General features: G+C 45.1%; 3 protein-coding genes across 3 annotated transcripts; all 3 read left to right on the forward strand.

Annotated features, from left to right (window-relative positions):
* The first annotated feature begins 4,063 nt into the window (after positions 1–4,063).
* On the forward strand, positions 4,064–9,007 carry LOC117838035 (probable esterase D14L). The gene is made up of 2 exons (XM_034717901.2): positions 4,064–4,630; positions 8,229–9,007. Exons 1-2 carry the CDS (start codon positions 4,260–4,262, stop codon positions 8,671–8,673), a joined length of 816 nt encoding a protein of 271 aa, XP_034573792.1. The 5' UTR covers positions 4,064–4,259; the 3' UTR covers positions 8,674–9,007.
* Positions 9,008–17,356: 8,349 nt separating this feature from the next.
* LOC117839768 (zinc finger protein 36) lies at positions 17,357–18,298 on the forward strand. The gene has a single exon (XM_034720181.1). It carries the CDS (start codon positions 17,505–17,507, stop codon positions 18,189–18,191), a length of 687 nt encoding a protein of 228 aa, XP_034576072.1. The 5' UTR covers positions 17,357–17,504; the 3' UTR covers positions 18,192–18,298.
* A 5,124-nt stretch (positions 18,299–23,422) lies between these two features.
* On the forward strand, positions 23,423–24,470 carry LOC117839947 (zinc finger protein 36). The gene has a single exon (XM_034720390.2). It carries the CDS (start codon positions 23,673–23,675, stop codon positions 24,333–24,335), a length of 663 nt encoding a protein of 220 aa, XP_034576281.1. The 5' UTR covers positions 23,423–23,672; the 3' UTR covers positions 24,336–24,470.
* The last annotated feature ends 430 nt before the right edge of the window (positions 24,471–24,900 follow it).

A 24,900-nucleotide genomic window follows, 5' to 3' on the forward strand; every position in this document is an offset into this window, starting at 1 on the left:
ACGAAACCGTTCGCGCAGGCACGGGAGAGTGATTGCGACAGGGCTGCTAGTAAGCACCTGTCCGCGCCCAACTAATTCTTTCTTTAATCGAACCGGTAGGAGAGCCCCAATTATACTTAAAAAAAGAATAAGCTCGAATTGGGTACAACAACAAAGCAACAAAAGTAACTTCTAATGGATCGCGCCGAACTCAACTCAAATCAAAACAAAACAAACTCCGTGACCCGTCAGATTGGGATATTGACACAAGCCGACCACTACGCTGCACCACCACAACCTAGAAGAAAAGGCTGATAAGTAGCCCTCATTGCCGGCACCATCATCCCTGATGATGTCCCACACCGAACCAGTCGCTGCCACGCAGGACTAGCCGCCGCAGTCCGTTGCAAGCCGTGTAGCTACCATGACACCTCCACCATGCCGCCGTCATCCTCTAGTCACGCACACACAGTCGTCGATCTCCCAATCCACGACCTTGCGTCGGTAGAAGTCAAAAGAGGAGCACACGGCACCACACCAAAAAGGCCACTGCTATGTAGGATCCAACACCGAAGCACCGCTGCAGTACCGTACACACCAAACGACCAAAACACCTCACCAGTTCCTGACCCTCCAAGGCAACTCGAACGCGTGGGGTCTAGCCACATCCACCGCCGCACACCACTCCTTGGACACATCATCTTAAAGCGAACGAGGGCCTCGCCACTTCCGCTGCTCCGCCGGGGGTGACATGGTGCTACCGAGTTGCTCCAATAACTTCACCTCCACCTTGCGACCGCCGGAATCTCAGTTGCACCACGTGCGCAGACACAAAGCTTCCACAGACAATGGCTCATCACCTTGGCGAAACGTATCAAACGTCGACCAGAGGAGGGTGTGTGCAAAAACACCAAGACAACGCCTCAAGGAGGAGAATGATGCCCAAAGGCGTCACCGTATCATAATCGATAAAACCGATTAAGGCTTTCGTCAGCGTTTGTGCACAACCCACCTCACATATAGTCGAACGCCAATAGCAATGCCACTCCACCACCAACATAGATCCTCCTCGTCGTGGACCGCTGTCAAGACCCACACCGTGCACCACCGCACAGCTCGCACCGCCACAACACCACGCAGCCATGGCCTCGCCTCGTAGCCTTCAAGCGCACATCCTTGCCGACGCTGCTCAACCTCGCGCTGTGCTGCCCGCCGACACGCCTGCACCAGCACTAGCGGTAGCTGCATTGCTGGCCGCCTTCTGACGCATCCACTCGCAGCCATCACCATTGCCGCCTCGTTGACTCCGCACCCACGCACTGCTGGGCTTGCCCGTCGGCTCCTCCACACCCGACGCCCATTTGGCTGCCACTTCGCCTTGCCTAGAATCGCCAGCGAGTAAGCCCGCCGTGACGCCGTCCACCCGGCCTTGCACCGGCTCACGCGCCATCGTCGTCAAACCCCTCCGGGGCACTAGCGAGCGTGCTGCCCAGGCTGGCCACGCGTGCGAGCCCTATCACACCAGATCAGGAGCGAAGCTCGTCGACCCCGCCGCCAAGGGCACGCGCAGCCACTGCCCGTGCCGTGCCCCGCTCACGCGTGAGCGGCTCCAGATGCGAGGGCCGCAGATCCGGGCAGGGGAACGCCGGATCCGCCTGCATCGAAGCTGGATATGCAACCCCAGCCACCGGCCTATGCGGCCTCCCCACAGGTTGCCGGCCACCCCGCGCAGTAGACCTTCACCATTGGCCGAGATGAAGAAAGGCCTACCGCCGCCTTCTTTGCCTTCCACTGGGCTTCCGGCGTCAAGCTTCGGCGGCGGCAGGTCTGAGAGTGGTGGGGGAGGGCCTATTGGCGGCGGATTCGTACACCGTCCGAGCCGCTCGGAGAGAGCAACGCTGGGGCGCTCTGGTAACAGTTCGCCCTTCCTAAGACCACCGCCCAACTAATCTTCTCCCTAAAGGCAGTAGTTAGTGAAATTTTGTCCACATATACAAACAAAATGATGCAATTGCAACTAGGGGCTATGTTTTGCACCGGAGATATATCTGTTTGCAAATATATGCCGTGGATAAATTCCAAATTTGAAATATGCAGTAAGTGGTTGACAGCAGGGAATAGACGACGGATCCAGGCTATCTCAGTGCTGTCACTTTGTCACTTTGAGAGCAATGGATTTTCACATCCAAGGCTGAACTACTCTTGTCCAAGAGACATGACAAATAATCACATTATCAGCACTAATGGCATTAATGCCTTTCTATCTTGGATCCGGCGGGTGATGGGGGGAATAGGGTGTAGTGTTAAATACCAGCAAAGCATATCTTAAAGCTTATCTTTTGTGGTGCCATATCTCTAACTCATAAATTGCAGTGGCATATATCTAATCAACAATTTATTTTGCTTTTGAGCAAAGTTTCGCACCCTTTGCGAATCTTTTATTTCTCCTTCTACCTATCTTTGTAGCTGAAGAAAAAACTAGGCTTAGAGGGAAAGATGTTACCGGGTGAGTTCGATGAATTCTCAAACAAAAAAGAAATATTGTGGAGATACAAGTTTTCATTTTGTTTTTCAAGTTTATTGGGTCAACTCAAAACTCAGCCATACAGACTAATCTAGATTCTAAAACAAGAACAGTGAAGAGAGTGACTTACTGCTATCCACTAGTATCTACTATTAAGTATCCATAGGAGGTGGGCATTTGAAAAATAATTGCAGTATTATACTTCCTCCGTTCCAAATTATAAGTCATTTTAATTTTTTTGGAGAGTCAAACCATTTTATGTTTGACCAAAATTATAGAGAGGATCACAAAGATTTATAGCACCAAATAGATATACTATGAAAATATGGTATCACGAATATTAGTACTTTATTGTATAAATTTGGTTAAACTTGAGATGTTTTGACTTCTAGAAAAGTTGGAAGGACGTATTGTTTGAAATGAAGGGAGCAGTAGCAACAGCGAGGTGCATGCGCCCTCAAGGTCAAAGGCCCGAAGAGGAGATGGAGATCATGATCAGATCCGATCAAGAGCAATTATGAACGTGATTCCCAGCAACTGATCCCGGTTGTTGCTTGCAAATGACCCATCATCTATTCCTCTCCCGTCCACAAGCACGCATCTGCAATTTCCCAAACTCTTGGAGGACGTAGCAGACAAATTTTATCCAATGGCAAAATAACCATTTTGGTCCCTAAACTTTGCACTAAGGGTCAAGTTCGTCCTTTAACTTCTATATTGGCCAATCTAATCTCTCAACTTTTGTTTGGATCAAACTCATCCTTTGTGCTGATATGAAGCTCCATGTTAGTATGAAACTGATGCGAAAAGTCTTTTATACCCTTGGCTCCTCCTTTCCCTCTTCAATTTCCACCGATAGAAGTGTATGATCCAAAATAAATATGAGCACATATGTGTTAATCGAGAGAGTATGAATACATATGTGGATCATGTATACCGTACCATAAGTATGTGAGCACATGTCAATTTTAATTTTAAAGCATGCGTACATACACTGAATTGTATATATACCAAAATAATATGAGTACATACTTATTTGATTACATACATTTTGCATATCAAATTCGTATGACCACACGCAGATACATTTTTTAGAAATCATATGTTGTGTTAGTTAAAAAATATATTGATGTGCATATGTATTAAGGAAGCATGAGCACATACATGTTTCGATCTACAAGAAGTGACTTTTCACATTAATCTCATATTAATGTAGAACACCACATCAGTATAAGTCTGAGTTTGACCCAAAACTCAGATCTAAAATAGAAGTTGAAAGATTAATTGGTCAATCTGAAAGTTGATGAGCGACGAGTTTACCTAGATGCTAGGTGCAAAGTTGAGCACAATGCCTATTTTGCTTATCCAATTGAAGCGGAACCGGGCGACCAGGGCTGAACAGTCAGAGGTGCAGAGCAAGCCAACCAACTGGCAGCAATCCGCCACCGCCGCCGTCCCCCCACCAAACCGCCCCCGGCGACCCCGCCCGTCAGCGACGATCCCCGCCGCGCCCCCGTGTCGCCGAAGCCCAAAGCGGCAGCGTCCGCCCGCGTTCCCCTCCCCGACCGGCAGAATCCGGTCCACCCCCCTCCTCCCTTAAAACGCCCACCATTCATCCGTTTCCCACTGTCCCGTCCGTCCTCGGTCCTGCTCGGCTCCTCTGCTCCCCGTATCATCTCCCGTGCCTCGAGAAGGAGAGCAGGAGTGCGCGCGAGAGGGAGAGGGGACTCGGAGGAGGATCCCGGCGGCAGCAAGCATGGGGATCGTGGAGGAGGCGCACAACCTGCGGGTGGTGGGCGAGGGGAAGCGGGGCGTCATCGTGCTGGCGCACGGCTTCGGCACGGACCAGTCCGTGTGGAAGCACCTGGTGCCGCACCTCGTCGCCGACTACCGCGTCGTGCTCTTCGACACCATGGGCGCGGGGCCCACCAACCCGGACTACTTCGACTTCGGCCGCTACGCCACGCTCGAGGGCTACGCGCTCGACCTCCTCGCCATCCTCCAGGAGCTCGGCGTCCAGTCCTGCATCTACGTCGGCCACTCCGTCTCCGCCGTCATCGGCTTGCTCGCGTCCATCTCCAGGCCCGACCTCTTCACCAAGCTCGTGCTCCTCTCCGCCTCCCCGAGGTAATAATCCCCCCCTGCTTCCATGCTTTAATTCCTTCCCCTTGTTCATTGTCTACATCTCTTGATTGCGAATCGATCAAGGACCAAAATTGACTGCCGGCTGCCGTGCTTTAATTTTTTTGAGAATTGAGCTACAAGCTGCACTCTAGGTACTAGTACATGCTAGCAGTAGTAGTACGGACTCCTACCCCCATGAAGGAAACTGTTGGATTTGGGCGCATACTGTGGCTTGTCGCTATGGGGAAATTAGCCCCTTTTGGGGACGACTTGAAACAGGAAATCTATACTATATGCTTGTCAGCATGCATGGCTTGTGGTTCACTGTGAGTCCGTCACTAGAATACCATGTGATCGATTTACTCAATTGGATTGCATATTGCACTCACCTTTCAAGATCAGGTGGTCCGGTTACTCCTGTGTGCGTTGCCTAAATGGTGATAACCTTTATGGATGATGGTGATCAGTCATGGACAAGTACCCGTAACATGACCCATGCTACTTTAATTTGGTTATGGAAAGCAGTTGAGTGTTGTACTGTTGGATCTGAAATTAAACAGTTGATTTGAGAAGGAAATAGGGCCATACCGACATAACTAATGATCATGATAAGGTGCTGTACTGCTGTACTTGATTTATGCAAGGTCGTTGTTGCATGTGGCTACTTAACTGCATGCTTTTTTACCCTCTAGCTTAATATTGATCTTGTCACTAGAATTTACAGAAACGAAATGCTACTTCCATTGTTTGATGGGATTTTAAACTCTTGGGAATTGGTGGTATTAATATGAAAAACCAGCAGTCCTCCAGAAATTAGCCTGTAATCAGAGTTATGCTATTACAAAGGATATGAGAAAAATAGTTTTTAGACACCTGATTTCCCTGCAAAATCAACCTTGTTGAGGTCACATATACTCATATAGTGAATAACAAAGCTTTGGAGAAGAATAAAAATCTATGTGTTCCTACTGTAACTAGTACTATGAAAGCTAATCCCATTATAAGGTGCACCAAGTGAATTACACGTGCAATTGACCATTGTTTGGCTTTATTGTTCACCTTAAACTGCAGAGGGCATCTTACTATCATTTTGTTGTGCTAATAATTTCCTAGCGAAGATTTGAATCAAAATCTTAGTTCAAAAAAAAAAGAGATTTGAATCAAAGAACAAATTAACAAAGGCTGTTCGAAGAAAATGTCAGGTGATGCATATCTGGCCCTTCAGAATCTATTTTTCAATTTTCTTGCAGCTAAGAATTATTAAATGTTCTTGTCTTAATATGGTGAAAATGTTATGACCCAAGTGGCCTTGACATATGTGTAGAATTGTAGGGCACACTGTATTGTAGTTGATATCCTACTAAAGCAGAACTGAAGCTTGGTGGTACAGTGTATACAGATTGGTGGAGTAAGGCTTTTTAAGGGAGCTAGGGAGTTAATTAGATCACAGCACATTGGATCTGGTTTTCAGTTACGATGAGCATGCTGCTGAATACAGTAGTTGCAGTGTCCTGAATTCTATCCACATCATTATTCAGTGCATTGTGAATTCTAATTACAGTAAAAAATGTGTTCACATTGGGCAATCCTTTTGATGGCTCCGCACAATGGCACTGGGCATAAGCTACCAGGAGACTTGGTAATCTGCTTTCCATAGTTCCATTCTAACTGCTACACTGGACACAAACTACCAGGAGAATAAACCCAAAAGTTATCACAATACATTATGCTCATAGCTGGATAGTTGCTGAAGCAATAAACCTGAACATTGTGTAGGAAAAGCATGGCCTGTGTTAGGATTTTGAAGAAAACAGTCTTAAACTAGAGATGCTATAATTCAAAAACCAAGGCAACTACTTCGTATCTCCTGTGTATGATCTTGCTTGCCATTGAATCAGATGTATATGACTAACTAATGATGAAAAAATAGAAAAGAGAGACAAATGTATGTAGTGCAATTCGGGGCTTAATATGCGTACAAAGTATTTAGTGTGCAAAATGTTTGTAGATGACAAGGGGGGACCACTTGAAATATAATGAAAAAGTAAGTGTTAAGGATAGCCTTTTGTTATATGGTTTGTTATTCTTGACATACATTGCTCCAAACACACTTACTTGAAACAAGGATTGTTTATATCTCAAGATGGAAAACTTATCCTGTTTAAGATTTAATGGATCTTAATTGATAGTAATATTAGTACACATGGGATTATGAATTTAGAATCTTGTACATTCTTGCGAGTATAAGTCGAGTCATCAATTTTGTCGTTTGCTTGCACAATACTTGTTTTTGGGGAAATGGGGAGTATTGCTATCACAGCAGTTTTCACATTTTCCAAATTCCAAGCAAAAGGTGAAAATTGCAAGAAAATTCACACTTTCTTCACATAGAAGTTGAACTTGGAAATCATATGGGCTCGGTCTGAGATTTAAGTTCAACTTTGTAGTCTCACTTGCAAGCTTCCTAGATATTGCTGATGTTTGAAGTTCATTTCATTGTGTAAATCAATAACTGGACCCTTTTAAGACGCCCTCCTTGTCTCATGTCCCATTTTCCCAAATAACACTAATAATTTCAATTAATATTTTCTTAAATATAGACAGTGGGTTTGTTTAGAGAAGAGATATAAGCAACATGGGATGAACAGAGGTCGATGAATTTATGCTCTTAGTGAATTCTTAGCTTGTTATTTCTACCTGATCTGTGAATCATGGTTCATATGGCTACACCAGATATAAACTTTTAAAAGTTTATGGTGGTTTTCATGGCCCTCTATTTGGATTAAGGAACCCAATCTTCCATATTTTACTTGGATGAAAATATGAAATACGGAAATGTCATGTTGGACCTAGTTAAGGTGCCGTGCCACCTTTTGCCTGCTGAATTGGGTTTGTCTCAATCAAGTTTAGTTCTCAAGTTCAAGACTGAGTGACAAATTTGTAAAACATAGGGTCTAAACTGATTTTTCCTTTGGAGAAACAAAACATTTCAATGTTTAGTAATTGGAACTGGATGCATGACCTGACCCTTATCACCTTTTTGCGCATGTTCTAGGTGTCATTTTCTAAAGGTACTCGGATCTGATCATGTAGAATTCTTGGAGCAAAAAGTCAGATTGTGGTGAAGCATGGACATTTGATCCAAAAATTAACTTTATATCTCACTCATCCCTCTTTATATGATTATAATCTGATACTGATGTTCAGTGGAACAAGTTAGGTTTGAGTGGCATTAAAATTCTTTTTTTCTTTTGGTAAAAGTCACAACTTCATCTGAACCTTCCTTCTAAAACTTGGAAATCAATTATACTTCTATCTACTACTTGACAAATTTCTTTCGTTAAATGATGCATCCTCTTGAATAAGAAGATGTTAGTGTAGCAGACATCACCTGAATTCTGCAGTTTATCTTCCATTAAAAATGCAATTGAAGACCATGTTTGCATGCTGAATATCTGCTAAATAGGATACACCTGTAGATATAGAAGCACTTCATTCCTCGATTAAATATCTATTGTTCTATGTCTTTTATGGTTTTGCTTTTGTATAAATTGCATCTTTATTTATTTTCATCAATTCCATTTTGTCTTTGACGAAATAGGTACCTGAATGATGTGGACTATTATGGAGGCTTTGAGCAAGATGAGCTTGATGAGCTCTTTGAGGCCATTCGATCAAACTACAAGGCATGGTGCTCAGGTTTTGCACCACTATGTGTTGGAGGGGACATGGAATCGGTGGCAGTTCAGGAGTTTAGCCGGACACTCTTCAACATACGTCCAGACATTGCACTTAGTGTTGCCCAGACGATCTTCCAGAGTGATGTGCGCAGCCTCCTCCCGCTCGTTAGTGTCCCATGCCACATCGTTCAGAGCACCAAGGATCTTGCAGTGCCAGTCGTTGTGTCTGAGTACCTGCACAAGCACCTCGGCAGTGATTCTATTGTTGAGGTGATGCCATCTGAAGGCCATCTCCCTCAGCTCAGCTCTCCAGACATCGTCGTTCCTGTCTTGCTTCGACACATTCAGCATGATATTGCAGTCTAGGTTGGGCAACAATTCCTCAAGACGATGAGCATCCGAAACTGTCTGCTGTCTATTTGTATCCCACTTAATTGTTCAACGTAGGATTTGCATCTGTTTGATGTTCTAATAAGATTTCCATGGTGTTGTGAAGTGTTGGCGGTGGAAATTGTAGTATATATGTCTGTGTAATCCATTTGCCGTCTAATGTAGGTTACCATGTTGGATGCTCTGACATCTTTAAGTTCTTCAGAAACTCTTCATGTCATTTTGTTGTTTTCCCATGAAACTGAGGCTGCTGCCCTGTTGTATATGTTGGCGTCTATGACCAGTTTAGACTGAAGGATATGATTCTGTAGTTCTATGCTTCTTTGTGAAGTAGATGGATTGGATCAAATTACGAAGGGACTCCTTCCAGGCCTCCAATAAACAATGTAAATGCAAATTATTCAACTATGTTGTATACCGAACTTGATTGTAACAGGTTGTTATCGGTCGCTGTGCTCCTAGAGGTCGCTGCTACCTATAAAATGCTGAAGTTCTACAAGAATGCAATTCTCTTTCTGTGGCCTATTTTTATTTCCCAGCTGTACTATTGTTTTGGTCCTACTATCAGACCAGCTGCATGTGTGGTCACGGATCACTGTTGAAGGATAATGTTGAGATAAATTTGTTTTTATTGTTTACCAAAATGAACTATTTTCATTCTTTCAAGTTGATTTTCCCCCAGAATTCAGTTTATAAGAACTATTTTTAATGGAGGATCTTATTGGAAGACAATGTATCAGCTCTTATTTTTAATCGGTTCAGCATAGGCAAAAATGCTCACGGTATTTCTGTCTGAACTAGAACTCTAGAAGTCACCTGCAAACCCGAAGAAAGTCTTTTTTTCAATAAAATGGCAAAAATAAGATCAATTGCATACATGGGCCCCTTTTAGCCCATAGCTGGCTGACTGCCCCTGTCCACTAGACCACGGCCCAGGCCTGCTTCAATGTGGGTTAGCCCAAGACGTTTGGGCCCACATTATGGGCCGATAGGCCCGTCGTTTATAACTGGCCGATAGGCCCATTAACATTTGCTGAGAAACAATTAGCCATGTTTGAAAGTAGCATAAACTAACTATTAGTGCATAAACTATTGTTAATGATCTCAAGAAATTACATGAAAACAGGTACATATTAGTGTGACTGAGGGAAAATTTGTCCTGTTGCCAGAAAGGAAATCAGACTGTCGGAAATGGAAGAAACTGAGTGGGGAAACAAATTGTGCATGCCTGTTGGGTAATTTCCTCTTCCCAGGAAGCACCATGTGTCTGAAGTCCGAGCATATGTGAAGCTTTGAAATTTTTCGTCTGCAAGGAGGAACAATGAATCAAAACACAAGATCTCAAAGTTGTCCCAATTCAATTGAACAAAAGAACCGGGAGACAACAGAGACATCTGGCCAAATTTCGTCGGCGGAGATAGATGACCAAATATTTCTGGGAAGGATTTTTTTTTGAACGAACTTCTCGGAAGGATTCCAGTGTAGGATAAGTTCAAACTGCCATTTTATTGCCATACTGTTCTCACTCCTGACCCGGGCAAAGCTTTTCCCGTACAAGAAGCTTCCACGAATTATCAGTAAGAAGACGAAGCATGAGCGCACAGGTCAGCAGGAAGACCTACTACACTGAGGGACGAATCGTTTTTGACTCGTACCTGAACCTACTTGACACATCAAGCTTGCATGATTAGTGTGCAACTGATGGTGGCTGCTGTTCCCATGCGTGGATGTTGACATTCCTGCTGCTGAAATGGACACCTGGCCGTGTGGAATTCATCTTCCTGTTTTTTACCCCCTTGGAAGGGCTTCTGGAATTCATCTTGATCTAATAAGAACTGAAAACTCCTCTGCATTGTGGACCGTGGACTTGTTTCTATTGGTAAACCCCAGTGAAAACAAGGCACATGAATTCAGAGTACTTTTGGTAGAATACCCGTGCATTTGGCTGTCTTATCTTTTTGTAAATTTTATCTGCTAGCTTCTGATGAACAGAATGAATGTTCTCAGGAAGGAGTCCTGCAATACTTCAATATATTTGTAGACGATAATTGGTTAACTGACTTGAAGCGTCTGCATCAACAACTCTTAGCTTACTTTTGATGTTGGATAATTCAATTATTCGTTCATCTGTAAACCTCATTACAAGTTTTAAATTGACATTATGGGACCTATCACCTGTAATGCATTTTGCCTTCATAACTCGAGTTTTTCTTAATCAAAATAAAAGTAGTGATTTAGTAATTGCCTGAAACTCCCACAAAAAGTAATAAGAACAAACAAAAAGAAGACTATCCATTGCCAAACGACCGCACAATGGACCAAGAGGAAGCATCAGAGCATCAGGGAGGGAAAAAGTATTATGTTCAAATGAGTAAAATAATACTAGTATAACGACTGGGCACATTTGTGAAATCACCATAGGCCACGGACCAAGAGTCAGGATTAGAGCGTAATGTGTTTGAACATATTTGTAGCTCTGAAAAGTGAGGTCTGCAAGGTGTAAAAACTAAATTCAAACACGAAATCTCAGAGATTTTCCATTCAAATGAACGATAGAAATACTAGTATAATGTCTTGGACACACCAGACAGCTTGAACATCTGGCGTAAACTTGTCGGCTGATCTGGCCTTTTTCCCTGTAAGAAGCTTCCCCGAATTATATGTAGGAAGAACATGATGCTACCAAGCAGAGTGCAGGTGTCAGCAAGACGACCTGCTGCGGTGAAGTATGGATCCTAGTAACTGACTCTACTTGAGTTCTTGACAAATCGAGCATGATTAGTATGCAAGCAAAAGGTCAGCTGCTGTTCCCCATGGTAGATGACTAGATGTTGAAGTATTGCTGCTGCTGAAAAAGTGAAAAGGATCCATGCGTGTGGAAATATTCATGTAGGATCTGAAAATGATCCTGTCCATTTTGGATCTTGGACCTGTTTCAACCGGTACATAAATTAATCCCAGTGAAAAAGGCAAATAAAGCACTTGTAGTTGAGTACACGTGCGTTTGGTTTGTCTACCCTTTTAGTGGTTGATTTTCGAGCACCTAATGAAGGAAATGAAGCTTCTTAGGAAACAGGTCTAGCAATAGTTTTATGATATTTTCGTGTACTTTGGTCGCTCGATTGGTTTGATTTGAAGCGTCAGCATCAACAACTTGTTAGAGACGGCGTTAGTATCATCAAGAGCACATGGTGTTGGACTCTTGGTAAGACGCCGCCACCTAATCTGATGTAATCCTCCGTACAACAATCATAAGAGATGCTAGATGCAGATGGCAGCTAAGTGATTAAGATTGTCGCTGAGACTCAGCCAGCCTCACCATAAGGATGCAGTGATGCTTCTTTTTTTTCATAGCCAGAAGTATTGAACAGATTCAGGCTTATTGAACAGATTGACTTTGAGCAGATTTTTGTTCTACACCTACACATCATGGACATGATTTAAATAACTGTGGCAGTATATTCTCACAGAGCCAACATAAAAAGAAAGATTGTTATGACTTTTGTATGCTCCTTCCAGCCACAGATCCAGTCCACGAAACTAGGTATGACCACTATTAATATGTGAAGGTACGGTGCGTTTCATATATACAAATCTACTTACATAATTTTCATGTTGATTTAGGTGTGCCTAACAGCAGGCTGTTGTTTAAGTTTTTCCTATTTTATTTACTATTATCAAGGAAGCTTATGCTGTTGTTTCTCTATGACGACGTTCACCAAATTGCATTAAACAAATACCCAAATTTGCAAATGCATTTTAGTGGTGGTGGTAGGGCCTCCTTTCCATAAGGATGCATCATGCATCTTTAAAAATGATTTGGTCAAGGGTATTTTCACGCACTTAATGACTTCTACATCTGAGTCCAATATAAGTCTATTCGAGATTATTATTGGCCAATAACTTTTACTTTAACAAATAAAAACTAAAAAATCAAATAGATTGATAATAAAAGATTAATGACGTTACTAATCTATCTCAGAGAAACACTTTCATAATAAAAAATATTTATATCTAAAATAATATATTTTCATAGATATTACTTGCCAAATTGTCGTGTTATAAACCATATGTCCATGTCCTAAATCCTAATGAACTAATCGTGGAAGTAGACGATGGTATATACAATAGTCACACAAGGCGATGGCGTTGGCGTATGCATGTTCCAGAAATTAATGATATGATGTCCCAATGCAATTACACTGTTTTAAACTACAACGTATAATGAACAAATTTTCTTCAAATTTTCTTCCTTTATGTTTTCTAAGGCCATTGTTGATGGAGGTTTCATGGACAATAAATGAGCTGCCATGTATGCAATTGTGATGACATGTCACAATATTTACGAGATGAGGGAAGAAACTAGTTTTATGGAGATGAAACCATGTGTACACTGTTTTCAAAATAGTTGTGTCTCGCATGTAGCCTTGAAAATAGGGACGGACCTAGTATAGGGACATGGATGTACAGATGTACACCCAATATTTTTTGCAAAACACTAGCAGTTTGTATGTATACTCACAGTTTGTCAAGACCGTGTATATTTGAGCCTGAGCACTTAGAAATAGCCCAGCCAATATCCCAAACTCCCTCCACCCTCCTTTTGCCTCTCTCACATGCAACGATGGGCTGGCCTGTTAGTATTGCCCACATCTGCAGTCTGCACAAAAGCCACCTCGTCATGCAGGCGCGCTGTCGAAACCAGGCCAGATGCGAGCAGCGAGCTAGCGCCGAGGTTAGGGGCAGGCCAACATCGGCGGGAGAGAGTAAACGCTGTCACGCGCGGATTGCTACGCCGGCGGCCGCCCGTAAGCTTAGAGAAGGCACCGAGGTCATTGTGGATTCTTAGTTCTTTGACGAGTGGAAGTGAGGAAAGGAAGGGAAGGGCATCAGCTAGCATCTCATCTATAGAAGGTTTGCGCCTCCGTGATGACCACGTCTGGCTGTAGTTGGTACACGATTAATAGCTACTCATTAATATCAATTGCTAGTTTCGGTTGTACATCAGCAAAAAAGAAATTTGAAATTCCCCTAATCTTCATCTGCAAATGGATAATGACGACATTGAGGTAGAGAAACTGAAATTGCAAGGACAAAGTGACAACATGTGGTGTTGATAATTCATGAAGATTAACATGACTATATGACTAAATTTTTGAAGATGATAGACAATTTATAATGTTGATAAGCTTTTGTATGACCGTGGGCGAGATGAGTGCTATGTGCCATGTTAGGTTATGATGATTTCAACGAGCAAGCTATTGCAAGACAAAGATATATTGCAATAGCGCCATGACAACCTTGAGGATGTGATTTTTCAAGAGAAGTGTAAATCGTGTAGCAACGACAATCACCTAGACGTGAAGTATAGTACACTGTGTTATAATTGCTTATGCGGATTTTTTTCCTTCTTTATGGAGGTATAATGTTTGGAATCTCCGTACACCCAATTCTAAAATCCATCCTGCGTCCGCTACTGCTTGGAAATAACAAAGGATGAAACTATGAATTGTATGAGCTATTTCATCCATGAACTAAATGCACTCTTACTATGCTTATGTGGTATTCTTGGAAATATAAACGTGAAATCTTGCACTGTGAATGGCCAATCAAAACGTGAAGAACTTTCGTCGCTGCGAACTCCAAGTTCGGTCAATTCACATTACTAGACTGCTAACAAGAATAAAGAGCCATGCGTGCATACGCCTGCAAGCTGCTGCAGTTCCTGTGACCACACAAGTGGTCACAGAAAACTAGTATCGATATCCATTTTTTTCCACGTGATTACGTGAAGGCTGCTAAGCTGTAGTTATCAATCACAAGTATCACGCGCGCTAAACCACTTTGAATACATATAATAAATACATAACGTGAGTCTTTGAATCACAAGTATCACAAGTTTCTTACTTTGTGTGCAACTTGTATTTGCAAAATTTTGACTGACGACCCTCTTTATATGAGAATAAATTTTAAATACTTGGATGCTTTATATTCCAAAAAGAATATGTACACATATATGAGAGATTCTAGAGTGATTAAAAAAAAAAGAGCCGTCCATCTTGAGAAATAAAATGACGGGAATAAAGGAAATACCATGAAAGAAGTACCAATTGCTGGCTGATCGGGCCACTAGCTAGCTAAATCGTGGATCGGTGTAATTGGGTAAAAATGGATGGACGAGACACTGACGTGTAACTGGAATTTGCACGGTGAAAGTCTAAAACGTGGAGTATTTAGGCAACAGGTCAAGTAAGTACGCAGTCAAAAACTGGTCTGGTCTTTGATGGCTTGTGTGTGCTGTTCTTATTATCCGCCGTGGGAAAGCCAAGCCTAACATGCGGCAAAGAACACGTGTGAATTATTTGTTCTGGAATAATTTTCTTCCGATCGATTTGCCATTTCCGGGAAGTTGCTACTGGTCTTAAAGCACCAAGTAGGAGAACATCACATCTAGATGCTGGGCCTACGGCTATGGCTGTCTTCTCCGGTATAGTCGATATCATTTTTTTTCAGGGAGTTGAGATCTTAGCTTTTAGTTAAATACTTGCTGTTTCGTTGATCATGTTTCCCAGCGGGGAAAGTTATATCACACTCGAGTATTTTAAGGAGCTCTTACACACGATTTTTTGGACCAATCGATGAACGCCACGCCTCTATTCTTCTCCAAGTCCGGCAATGGCGTCGACGAACCTTTAGGGTTGGATTTCGGGGTTTGCGTTTGGGGATTGGGGGTTGGGTTTACCTGTAGCCTCCGGGCCTAGAAGGAAGCTCAGGGTGGCTTGCCGGCCGGCGGCGGTGATGGTCGAGACGGCCGGGTGGCGGGGGTCCCCGGTTGGGCGGTGGAGGCGGCGGGGGCGTTGGGCTTCAATTTTTTAGCGTCGGCGACGATGGAGGGCGGCGGCGGAGGCGCCGCTGGAGCTACGTGTGGCGATGGCGGCGGGGGAGTGGCGATGGCGGCGGGGCAGACGCGCCTCGCTAGTTTCTGCGTGAGGATAAGGTCTCGCGTGGGGGAAGAGATAAGGGGATGGAAGGTTTCATCCAGGCCATCCATCTTTGATCCGGTGGCCCAAACATTCGAGTGCGGGAAGGCCCTCCAACACTCGAGTATTCCATAGACAACCCCCTCCGAGCAGGATATCAGTTCACCTAGATTGTGACATTACTGAGAAACGAGTATACAGCTAATAGTGACAAAGTGTGTATAAAAACTGCCATGCTATCTGATGGCTAAGTTCTTTGGAGAAAGTGCATAATACCAAATTGACATGTGCTTTAGATTTTTCAAATTTAATTAGCCGCATTTAACACAAGAGTGGTCTATCTGATCACATCTATAAATTAGTATTGTTCTAGAGACACCAACTTGGTCTTAAAGTTAATAATTAAAAATCTTTTGGTTAGGTTCGCTGTGATGAAAGCTACACGCCCGAGTCTGAGTTTCCGACTTATCATGGTTTCTCGCTTGCGGTTAATGTATGCAGCTAATTAGTTACAATTAACTAATGAATTCATTAGTGATGGTGTAATAAAAATCTGGATGTCAGAGCCTCAAATACACGTTTCTAGACAAATGTTTAATCAAATGCAAGCTGCAAATAAATTCCAAAATTGGATGTTTCATGTAATGTGTTCACAAATAAAATTGGTATCGAATTTTTTTTTGGAAAGCTAAATCTCACCCGGATGAAACAGAGGCTTTCCTCACCTAAATTTTTTTTCACCCCCATTCCTCCTTTCTTCTCCAACTCCGGTCAAATTCCGGCGAGATTAGGGGCGCCGATGTTAGGGGTTCGGGGTTTTCGGGTTGGGTGCTCACTGCCGGCCCTAGAGGGAAGGCCGGTGGCGACAGGTCGGCTCTGCGGAGGTGGCGAGCGCGGGGGCATCGCCGACCGGGTGGGGGTGGAGGGCGGTTGGGCGGTGCTGGGGTGGGGGAACGACGATGGCGGTGGCAGCGGCGGGAGGCGGTGGCGGGAGGGGTAGGGAGGTGGCCGGCGCGGGCGGTGGGTGACGGACTAGGTGGCGGGTGGCGGGAGGTTGAAGAAGAGGTTGGGAGGTAGAAGAAGCAGCGCCGACCGTCGGATGTAAATCGGATGGCTCAAAAAATCGAATGAGGGAAGATTCTGTTTCATCCGGGTGAGCTATAAACCGACCATTTTTTTTTTATCTTAGCTAGAGAGACGAGAGCTCATCGAGTGTTGCTGTGGGGCTGAAAATCGGCTATAGCTGTGGCCTGTGGGCCTGCATGCGGACCAAGTTCGTAGTTTGCTCCGCGCATGAATAGCTCAATCCAGTGCACTTCTTTTTCCTTTTTTTTTGACCTTTCAGCTTTCCTCGTGGAAAAGTGAGCTGCGCTTGTTCCAGTGTGCACACGCCGCCTACTTGGCGTCCAGTGGCGCCCGCCCGCACTGCACATGCCGAAGCCGAACGCCTTGCCATTCTTTCCACCGGCTCAGGTGGCGACCCGCGACCCAACCGCTCACGTTCGCCGAGTCGCCGCCGCTCGCCGCTGAGCTCAATATACTATTCGCAACTTGGCTGCCCCGCGAAGGCGCGAACTAACGCAGCAACGGCCACCGCCCGCATGTTTGACTCGACCTCTTCACTCTTCTTCACCAAACACGTTGCTTCCCCGCTCCCTATATATACACACACCAGCCACTCCAGACTCCACCCTCGTCTTCCATCTCCGATCCACCCATCTCCAGCTGCCACCGCGTGCCCGAGTCCAATACCTAAAAGTCCAACCCCACCGCCACCGCCACCGCCACCGCCACCACCACCACCAGAGTTCTCGTCAGCTGCCAGCCATGGTCGCCGGCTTCGAAGCCCTTCTCGACCCGACGGCGCTCTCCCTGGCCCTGCCGGCCGCGCCGGGGCTCAAGAAGGAGGACTACCTCGCCATCTGCCTCGCCGCGCTCGCCAGCACGCGAGGGACCGGCCTAAAGGCGGCCGGGTTCGTGCCGCCCGGCGGGACGTGGTGCCCGCTGCCCATCGCCTCGGCGCCGCCGCCCGCGCGGGAGGAGGAGCTCCGGTTCCGCTGCGCGGTCTGCGGTAAGGCCTTCGCGTCGTACCAGGCGCTCGGCGGCCACAAGTCCAGCCACCGCAAGCCGCCCACGGGGGAGCAGTACGCCGCCGCCGTCGCCCCAGCGCAGCAGGCGGCGGACTCCGAGGAGACGACGACGTCTTCGTCGGGAGGGGCCGCTGGCACTGCCGGCGGGCCGCACCGGTGCACCATCTGCCGGAGGGGCTTCGCGACCGGCCAGGCGCTCGGCGGGCACAAGCGCTGCCACTACTGGGACGGCTCGTCGGTGTCGGTCTCCCTGTCCGCGTCGGCGTCGGCGTCGGCGTCCGGGACTGGGTCGTCGGCTGTAACCGTGAGGAACTTCGACCTGAACCTGATGCCCGTGCCGGAGAACGCCGGGATGAAGAGGTGGGTTGAGGAGGAAGAGGTGCAGAGTCCGCTGCCTATCAAGAAGCGCAGGATGTCGGATTAATTCACTAGCTGCTGACCTCGTGTGTCCGTCGGTGCTTCATGTAAATCGTTTGATTCATTGATTCGTTTATTGACACTAATAAATTATTTCGTTTTCCTGCCATCAAATATTGTGATTATTAAGAACGCGGCGAGATGTATGATTGTGCTGCGTGCCATTTCTAATGTTTACTTCCTCTCGTATTTCTTTAAATTTTCGTTTGATTGATGAGATTATCAGAAAAAAGTTTACTAGATGGAACAAACCGCAAATTATCAGAGGATCAGGTGTTTTACCATATTTGAAGCTTTCCGCAGTTAGGTCTAAACGGAAAATTTAAGAAATCAAACACAAAACCTGAAAAATGCTCCATTCAAATGGTCAACATAATTTTTAGTATAATATTAATGCCAGCTTTTGAACATCCGGCCTACTTTTGACAGAAGAGTTAGAGTTAGATAATCGTTCTTGAGTCGTAGTGTAATTGATCGACTCAATAGACCAATCAGGATTGATAAGCAATTGAAGATGGATGTACTTACGGGTTGATTTCAGAACGCGTTGCTTATATTCATATGTGAAATGATCCACTCCATTTTGAGGATCTTCAACTTCTTACGAATGGAAAGTTCCACTGAAAAATTAGATAAGGTACCCTTTGGTATGAATGAATTTTATTCTCTCTAGTTTTAGTAATTACTTAAGTTGCTTTTGATCAACAAGATGAAGCTTCTTAGACATAGGGTAGCACAACAATACGTTTAAATATTCTTGTATATCAATCGATTAATTGTTCAAAGTGTCTACAAGAATTGTTAGATATGATAGTTCTAATCATGAGAACTAAGAAGAATCATGTTTAGTAAAGTGTTGTCACACCTTGACAGATGCGAGGTCAATCGGTAGCACAAAATAGAAGATGATTTCCTTTAATGAGATCAATAGCAATGTGCAGAGGTGCCACTGCAGCTAATCCTGTTGGACCTAGAGGCATGTTGATTTAGACACGGCACCAAATTGCTCCATGTGCCATGATCTTCATGATTATAGCGATAATCTAGGGGGGTACATCTTAAAGAGGAACAACCATGCCTGAAGCTCTCTCTATGTACCAATTGCATCCCAAACGCTCCCACCCACACCATCACCACAAAAAAAAAAGAATTAATCTCCAGATGTCTCTAACAAATAAAGGTTAGTTTACTTTTATATAGAGAAAAAGGTTGAGTTTTGTAGGAGGGGAACTTTGTCTCCGTTCATACTAAAATGTGATGAAGTGGCTAATGTTCTTCTTGGGTGTTATAGTTTTTGAAAACCATAGTATCTAAAAACTTACGTTTTCTTATGCATTGTATGAAATTACACAGTATGTATTTTGTATTTTTTAGAAAATCAAGTTGGGTTCGATGGATGGAGTATTTGATGTAACATTTTGTTATAAACACATGATTATTAATCTAACTAGATATTATATACAAATAGGTGAATAAGTAAATTAAAGCGTGAGTACTACTTTAGTATTTATGGATGTAGATTATTATTAGAGTGTGTACATTGGCAAAAGAAAATATTGTCAAGCGATACAACGACAGAAGCTACTATAAACAATTATAATATTTGCTTAGCATTGATTATGTTTCCATAAAACAGTTATGTAGAGCGTGAAATTTTGGTTGGACTAACAAATTGATTCATGTGTAATCGATGTTGTACCAGGATGCACTTTATTCCTAGGGAAGCGGCTACGCGGAACCCATGGATGAGAGCCTCATACTCGGCCCCATTGTTGGTGTCCTTGTAGTGGATTTGGAGGATGTATTTGAGCTGCTTGCCTTTTGGGGTTACGAAGAGGACCCCGGCGCCGGCCCCTTAAAGGTTGAGGGTGCTGTCAATGTACATCGTCCAGTGCTTCGGCCTCTCCGGGGAGGACGGCTCATTGGCGAAGACGAAGACTTCCTGGTCTGGTGAAGTGAAGCTTCCATCATCACCCTTGTCGTAAGGGTTTGGAGTTAAGGTGAGGCGAGGGTTCTGGAACTCGCCGCAGTCCGAAAACTGGGTGGGTCGGGTGGGTCATCAGATTGGATCTGGTTCGACTGCGTGAGTTTTTGGGAAAACACAACAGCCGTATTCCTGAGGCTGAACGGGGCGCGTGGAGGGTCATGGTCCGACCTTCCGGGACGTAAAGCTGACTCGAAGAGGGTGATGCACTCAGTGATGGTAGCACTGATGAGATCTAGCCCCGCGATTAGATCGGAGGGCGTGGTTGGGCGGATTGTCGTGAGGATGTGCGGAACTCTCTCCGCGCGAAAGAGAGATCACTGACCTGCTGGACGATTGGAGCCATGATCCTTGGGTGAAGACCTTGTTCTGTTGATGCAGATTCGACGGATGCCGAGCTGGCGAAGGTGGCGGTGGAGTTGCAATCCACCAGCATGCTTCCGAAGCAGAGCTCGATCGAGTCAGCGAGGAAGTCTTTTATGCTCTCGTGGAAGATGACGCCGGGGTGAGATGCCATCGAGTTCACTGGTGAGAATCTCACGATCACCCCTACTTGGCGCGCCAACTGTCGGATTTAGTATCCGATAGTCCACTTGGAGGGTACCCGGATGGTAGATTTGTAGGCGGGAAGATCGCAAGAGCAAGAACTTGAATGGTAACATAGGGGCGCAAGGTTTAGACAGGTTCGGACCACCGAGGAGGTGTAATACCTTACATCCTGTGTTCCGGTGGGTTGAATTGCTGGTATAAAATGAGTTACCCTCGGGGGGTGTCCCTAGCTGCCTTATATAGGTCGACAACCTAGGATTACAAGTCGGATAGGATCTAATTCTAGTTGGTTGTTATAAGGAGATCAATCTCAGTCGGACTACAGCATAAATCCCGCATTATCCAGGTGAAAATCTATTTGCCTGGCCTCCAAGCTTGCGCTTCACGCAGCTTCATGCCTTGCCAAGGTCAGATGGGTCCCACTTATGAGGCCGGCCAATATTCTAGTTGGTGGGGACCGTGGGTACCTATATCCTTAGCAGCTAATGATGGTGAGGGGTGGTTGTGTTTACAGAAACTCAGTTAAATGTAATGATGAAATTTCTTGCCTGGCTGAATCGAACGAGGAAATTGCTTATATATATAACGTTAGCTATCATATCCTAAAAGATGAAACAATCCTTTTCAGCTGTTTTCTTGTAATCTCAAAAAATAAAAATGAAGCATCCAGCGCCATCATTTGAAAAGTGTGTCATGCAGATTGAGATTGTCGATTTTGAGGAAAAGATAATGGATGGGGGAAAAAGTTGCGATGATGACGAAACATGCACATCATCAGTTGAGGACGAAGACGAAATATATGGAGAGAGTCGAAACCGTGGAGCGCCGGCCGGCTTCTGCAAACAATCCCCCGGTCAAGTGCGCAGTCCAAAGCTGGCCCGTTCATTGACCGCCTGTGCTTTCCATGTCAGCTGTTCCAATTCATCCGAATTTGGCAAAAAGCTAGTAGCCCGCAGAAATGCGTGAAGAACACGTGTTACATGCCCCCGGGTTTACAGAGAACGAAGTGTGCTATCAACTCTATCCACCCGTCGTTCTCATGAAATAATTAACTTCCTCCCGATTTGCCGTTTCCGGGAAGTTGCAAGAGTGCCGTAGGACAGCGAAAGAAGTGTATATATACTGTTTTGCTATAATACATCTAGGTGGCCAGGCGCATCAAATTGGAGTAACCAGCGCATCCAACCGAACATGCGGTGCGTACTTCCTAAGTTAATTTGTATCTTCCACCTATCACGTAAAACCACCTAGCATACAAATCCTACCAGACAGCATGCATACATAGAATGTTGGTTCGAATATTTGAAACAAAATTTCTCCTAAATCGTAGTCCCGATTGACAAACCGTTTGTTGCATCTAACTCAAAAAAATATGCTTAACAAGACTAGATCCAATATGAATATATTTTTTTTATCATTTAAGCGAGTTGCATATCAATGTACTACCGTTTGCAACTCTGTCTACCACCGAATTGCAACTAGTTATAACTCTATGTATTATATGCATCTGGTCACTATAATCATGTCAAGTTGCAATTCTGAATTGCAATCATACCTTGTTACAACCAGAGTACCAACCGTGTTGCAACCGAGTAGTAACTAATTACAATCAGTAGTAACTGGTTGCAATTGGGTAATAACTGGTTGCAATTCTATTCAGTATGAAGCATATCTAGGTGCAATTAGAGTTGCAACTGGGTTGCAACTGAGTATTAAATAATTACAACCATAAGTAACAAGTGCTAAATATGCTTCAATCAAGTTGCAATTGGGTTGCAAATGTTCTTGCAACTTAAAGTACAATTTAGTTGCAATTACATACTTAAAAAAGCTTCATCAAATATAGCCTTCATGGATCTCGTTGTGTTAAGCATTTTTTTTCCAACAACCTGCTTCAAACGGATCTAAAATCGGATATGCGGTTTAGGAGATATCGCATTTTTTCATTTCGGATCAAGAAAAGATCCCCTGCATGCATGCTTCCTGGTGGGTGGGTTGAGCTATGAGGTGGCGCCACGTGGTTGGTTGTCAAGTTGCAATTAGGTTGTAGACGTTCCTGCAACACCTGTTTAGCTCCCATGGGCTAAACTTTAGCCCTTGTCACATCGGATGTTTGGTACTAATTAGGAGTATTAAATATAGGCTAATTACAAAACTAATTGCACAGATGGAGGCTAATTCGCGATTAGATATAGCCTTTCATGGATCTCGTTGTGTTAATCATATTTGTTTCCAACAAGCTGTTTCAAACGGATCTAAAATCGTACTTGCGGTTTAGTAGATATCGCATTTTTTTTCATTTGGAATCAAGAAAAAATTCCCTGCATGCATGCTTCCTGGTGGGTAGGTTGAGCTCTGAGGTGGCGTCACGTTGTTAGATTTAGTTTTGCATATAGGAGCGAGGGCTTTCCTTGGCGTGTGAATTAGCTGGCGCGCGGAGGGTATGTGCATCTGCTTTGCAACTGGGTACATTTTAGCCAGGTCATATATATATCCCCTATTGCTACGTTACATTGTTGTTGACCAATCGGTTCACTGGATGCGTACAAATCGTAGCACAAGCTCGTGTGGATAGTAGCTAGGCTGCTGGATCAATCATCAAAGTGATGCGTTCCCTGGTGTCCTACTGGCAACTTGGCTGCGCCGGGAACCAACGCAGCAAGCCAACCGCCCGCATGTTTGACCCAAGCGCGCATGCGATTGCGTGCGACCTGTTCATTCTTCCCCAGTCTCCACCAAACAAATCCTCAGACGTCATCTCGTTTCCTCACCTCGTTCCTTCACCTCTCTGACCGCTGTCCCTATATATCCACGCGAGCCACACCGTCTCCCTTCGTTCTACAACTCGAGCTCTCGAACAGATTGGCGGCTGCTACGACGAACGCAGGCAAGGTCGAGCTAAAAGTCATCCCTAGGGCACGTGGTTTTTCACCAGCTGCATCTGCTGCTATAGCCATGGTTGCCGGCGTGGAAGCTCTCGTTGACCCGACCGCGCTCTCCCTCGCCCTGCCGATGCCAACGCCGGCGCTCAAGGAGGAGGACTACCTCGCCATCTGCCTCGCTGCGCTCGCCGGCACGCGAGGGACCGGCCTCAAGCCGGCCGGGTTCGGGCAGCACGGGAAGTGGTGCCCGCAGCCCATCGCCGCGCCACCGCCGCCGCCAGCGCGGGAGGAGGAGCTCCGGTTCCGGTGCGCGGTCTGCGGGAAGGCCTTCGCGTCGTACCAGGCGCTCGGCGGCCACAAGTCCAGCCACCGCAAGCCGCCCACGGAGCAGCAGCGCGCCGCCGCTCTTGCTGCCGCCGCTGCGCAGGCGGCGGCGTCCGCGGGCGGGCTCGACGAGACGGCGCCGGGGCCGCACCGGTGCACCATCTGCCGGCGGGGCTTCGCCACGGGGCAGGCGCTCGGCGGCCACAAGCGCTGCCACTACTGGGACGGGATGTCGGTGTCCGTCTCAGTATCCGCGTCCGGGACGACGGGATCGTCGGGCGTCACCGTGAGGGACTTTGACCTCAACCTGGCGCCACTGCCGGAGAGCTACGCCGGGATGAAGAGGTGGGCCGAGGAGGAGGAGGTGCAGAGTCCACTGCCGATCAAGAAGCGCAGGATGTTGATTGACTGATCTGATCAATCCGTGTCGATCCGTTCATGTAAAAATGATCTAGGCAATCATTGATTCGTTAATTTGTTCAATTCATTTTTTGAACACAAATCTGTTTGATTCATTTTTTGAACATAGACCTGTTCAATTCTTTGATTCGTTTATTTCCTTCAATTCATTTGTATGCTCTGGCACCACGCACTGGTGTTGCGACCTGGTGGTGCTGTGTATTTTTCCCTTTCATGCTCCTCAAAATGTTTGTTTATAATACATTTTGTTCATTGTTGGAAATAAAGTTATTTTTAATTCAAATCGTTTCTGTCTTACAGTTTGCATATGAGTTTTTTTTGTTTCAAAGGCTATATTAATATATAGCCATGGCCTCTGAGATATTTTCGAAGTACAGTAGAATTAAATAACTCTTCCAGTTCTTTTAGAAAATGTTTCAGAAATAGAATAATAACAGTGTCCATATTAAACTTCTATGTCTCTGAAACTCAATAGAATTTTTTAATGGTCTTTCATATTATTTTGAATATTGTCTGAAAGATTCTTTGAAATGCTTGTTTAAAAGTACATTTCGTTT

This window comes from Setaria viridis, chromosome 9 (genome assembly GCF_005286985.2).
Source record: "Setaria viridis chromosome 9, Setaria_viridis_v4.0, whole genome shotgun sequence".
Lineage (NCBI taxonomy): Eukaryota > Viridiplantae > Streptophyta > Magnoliopsida > Poales > Poaceae > Setaria > Setaria viridis.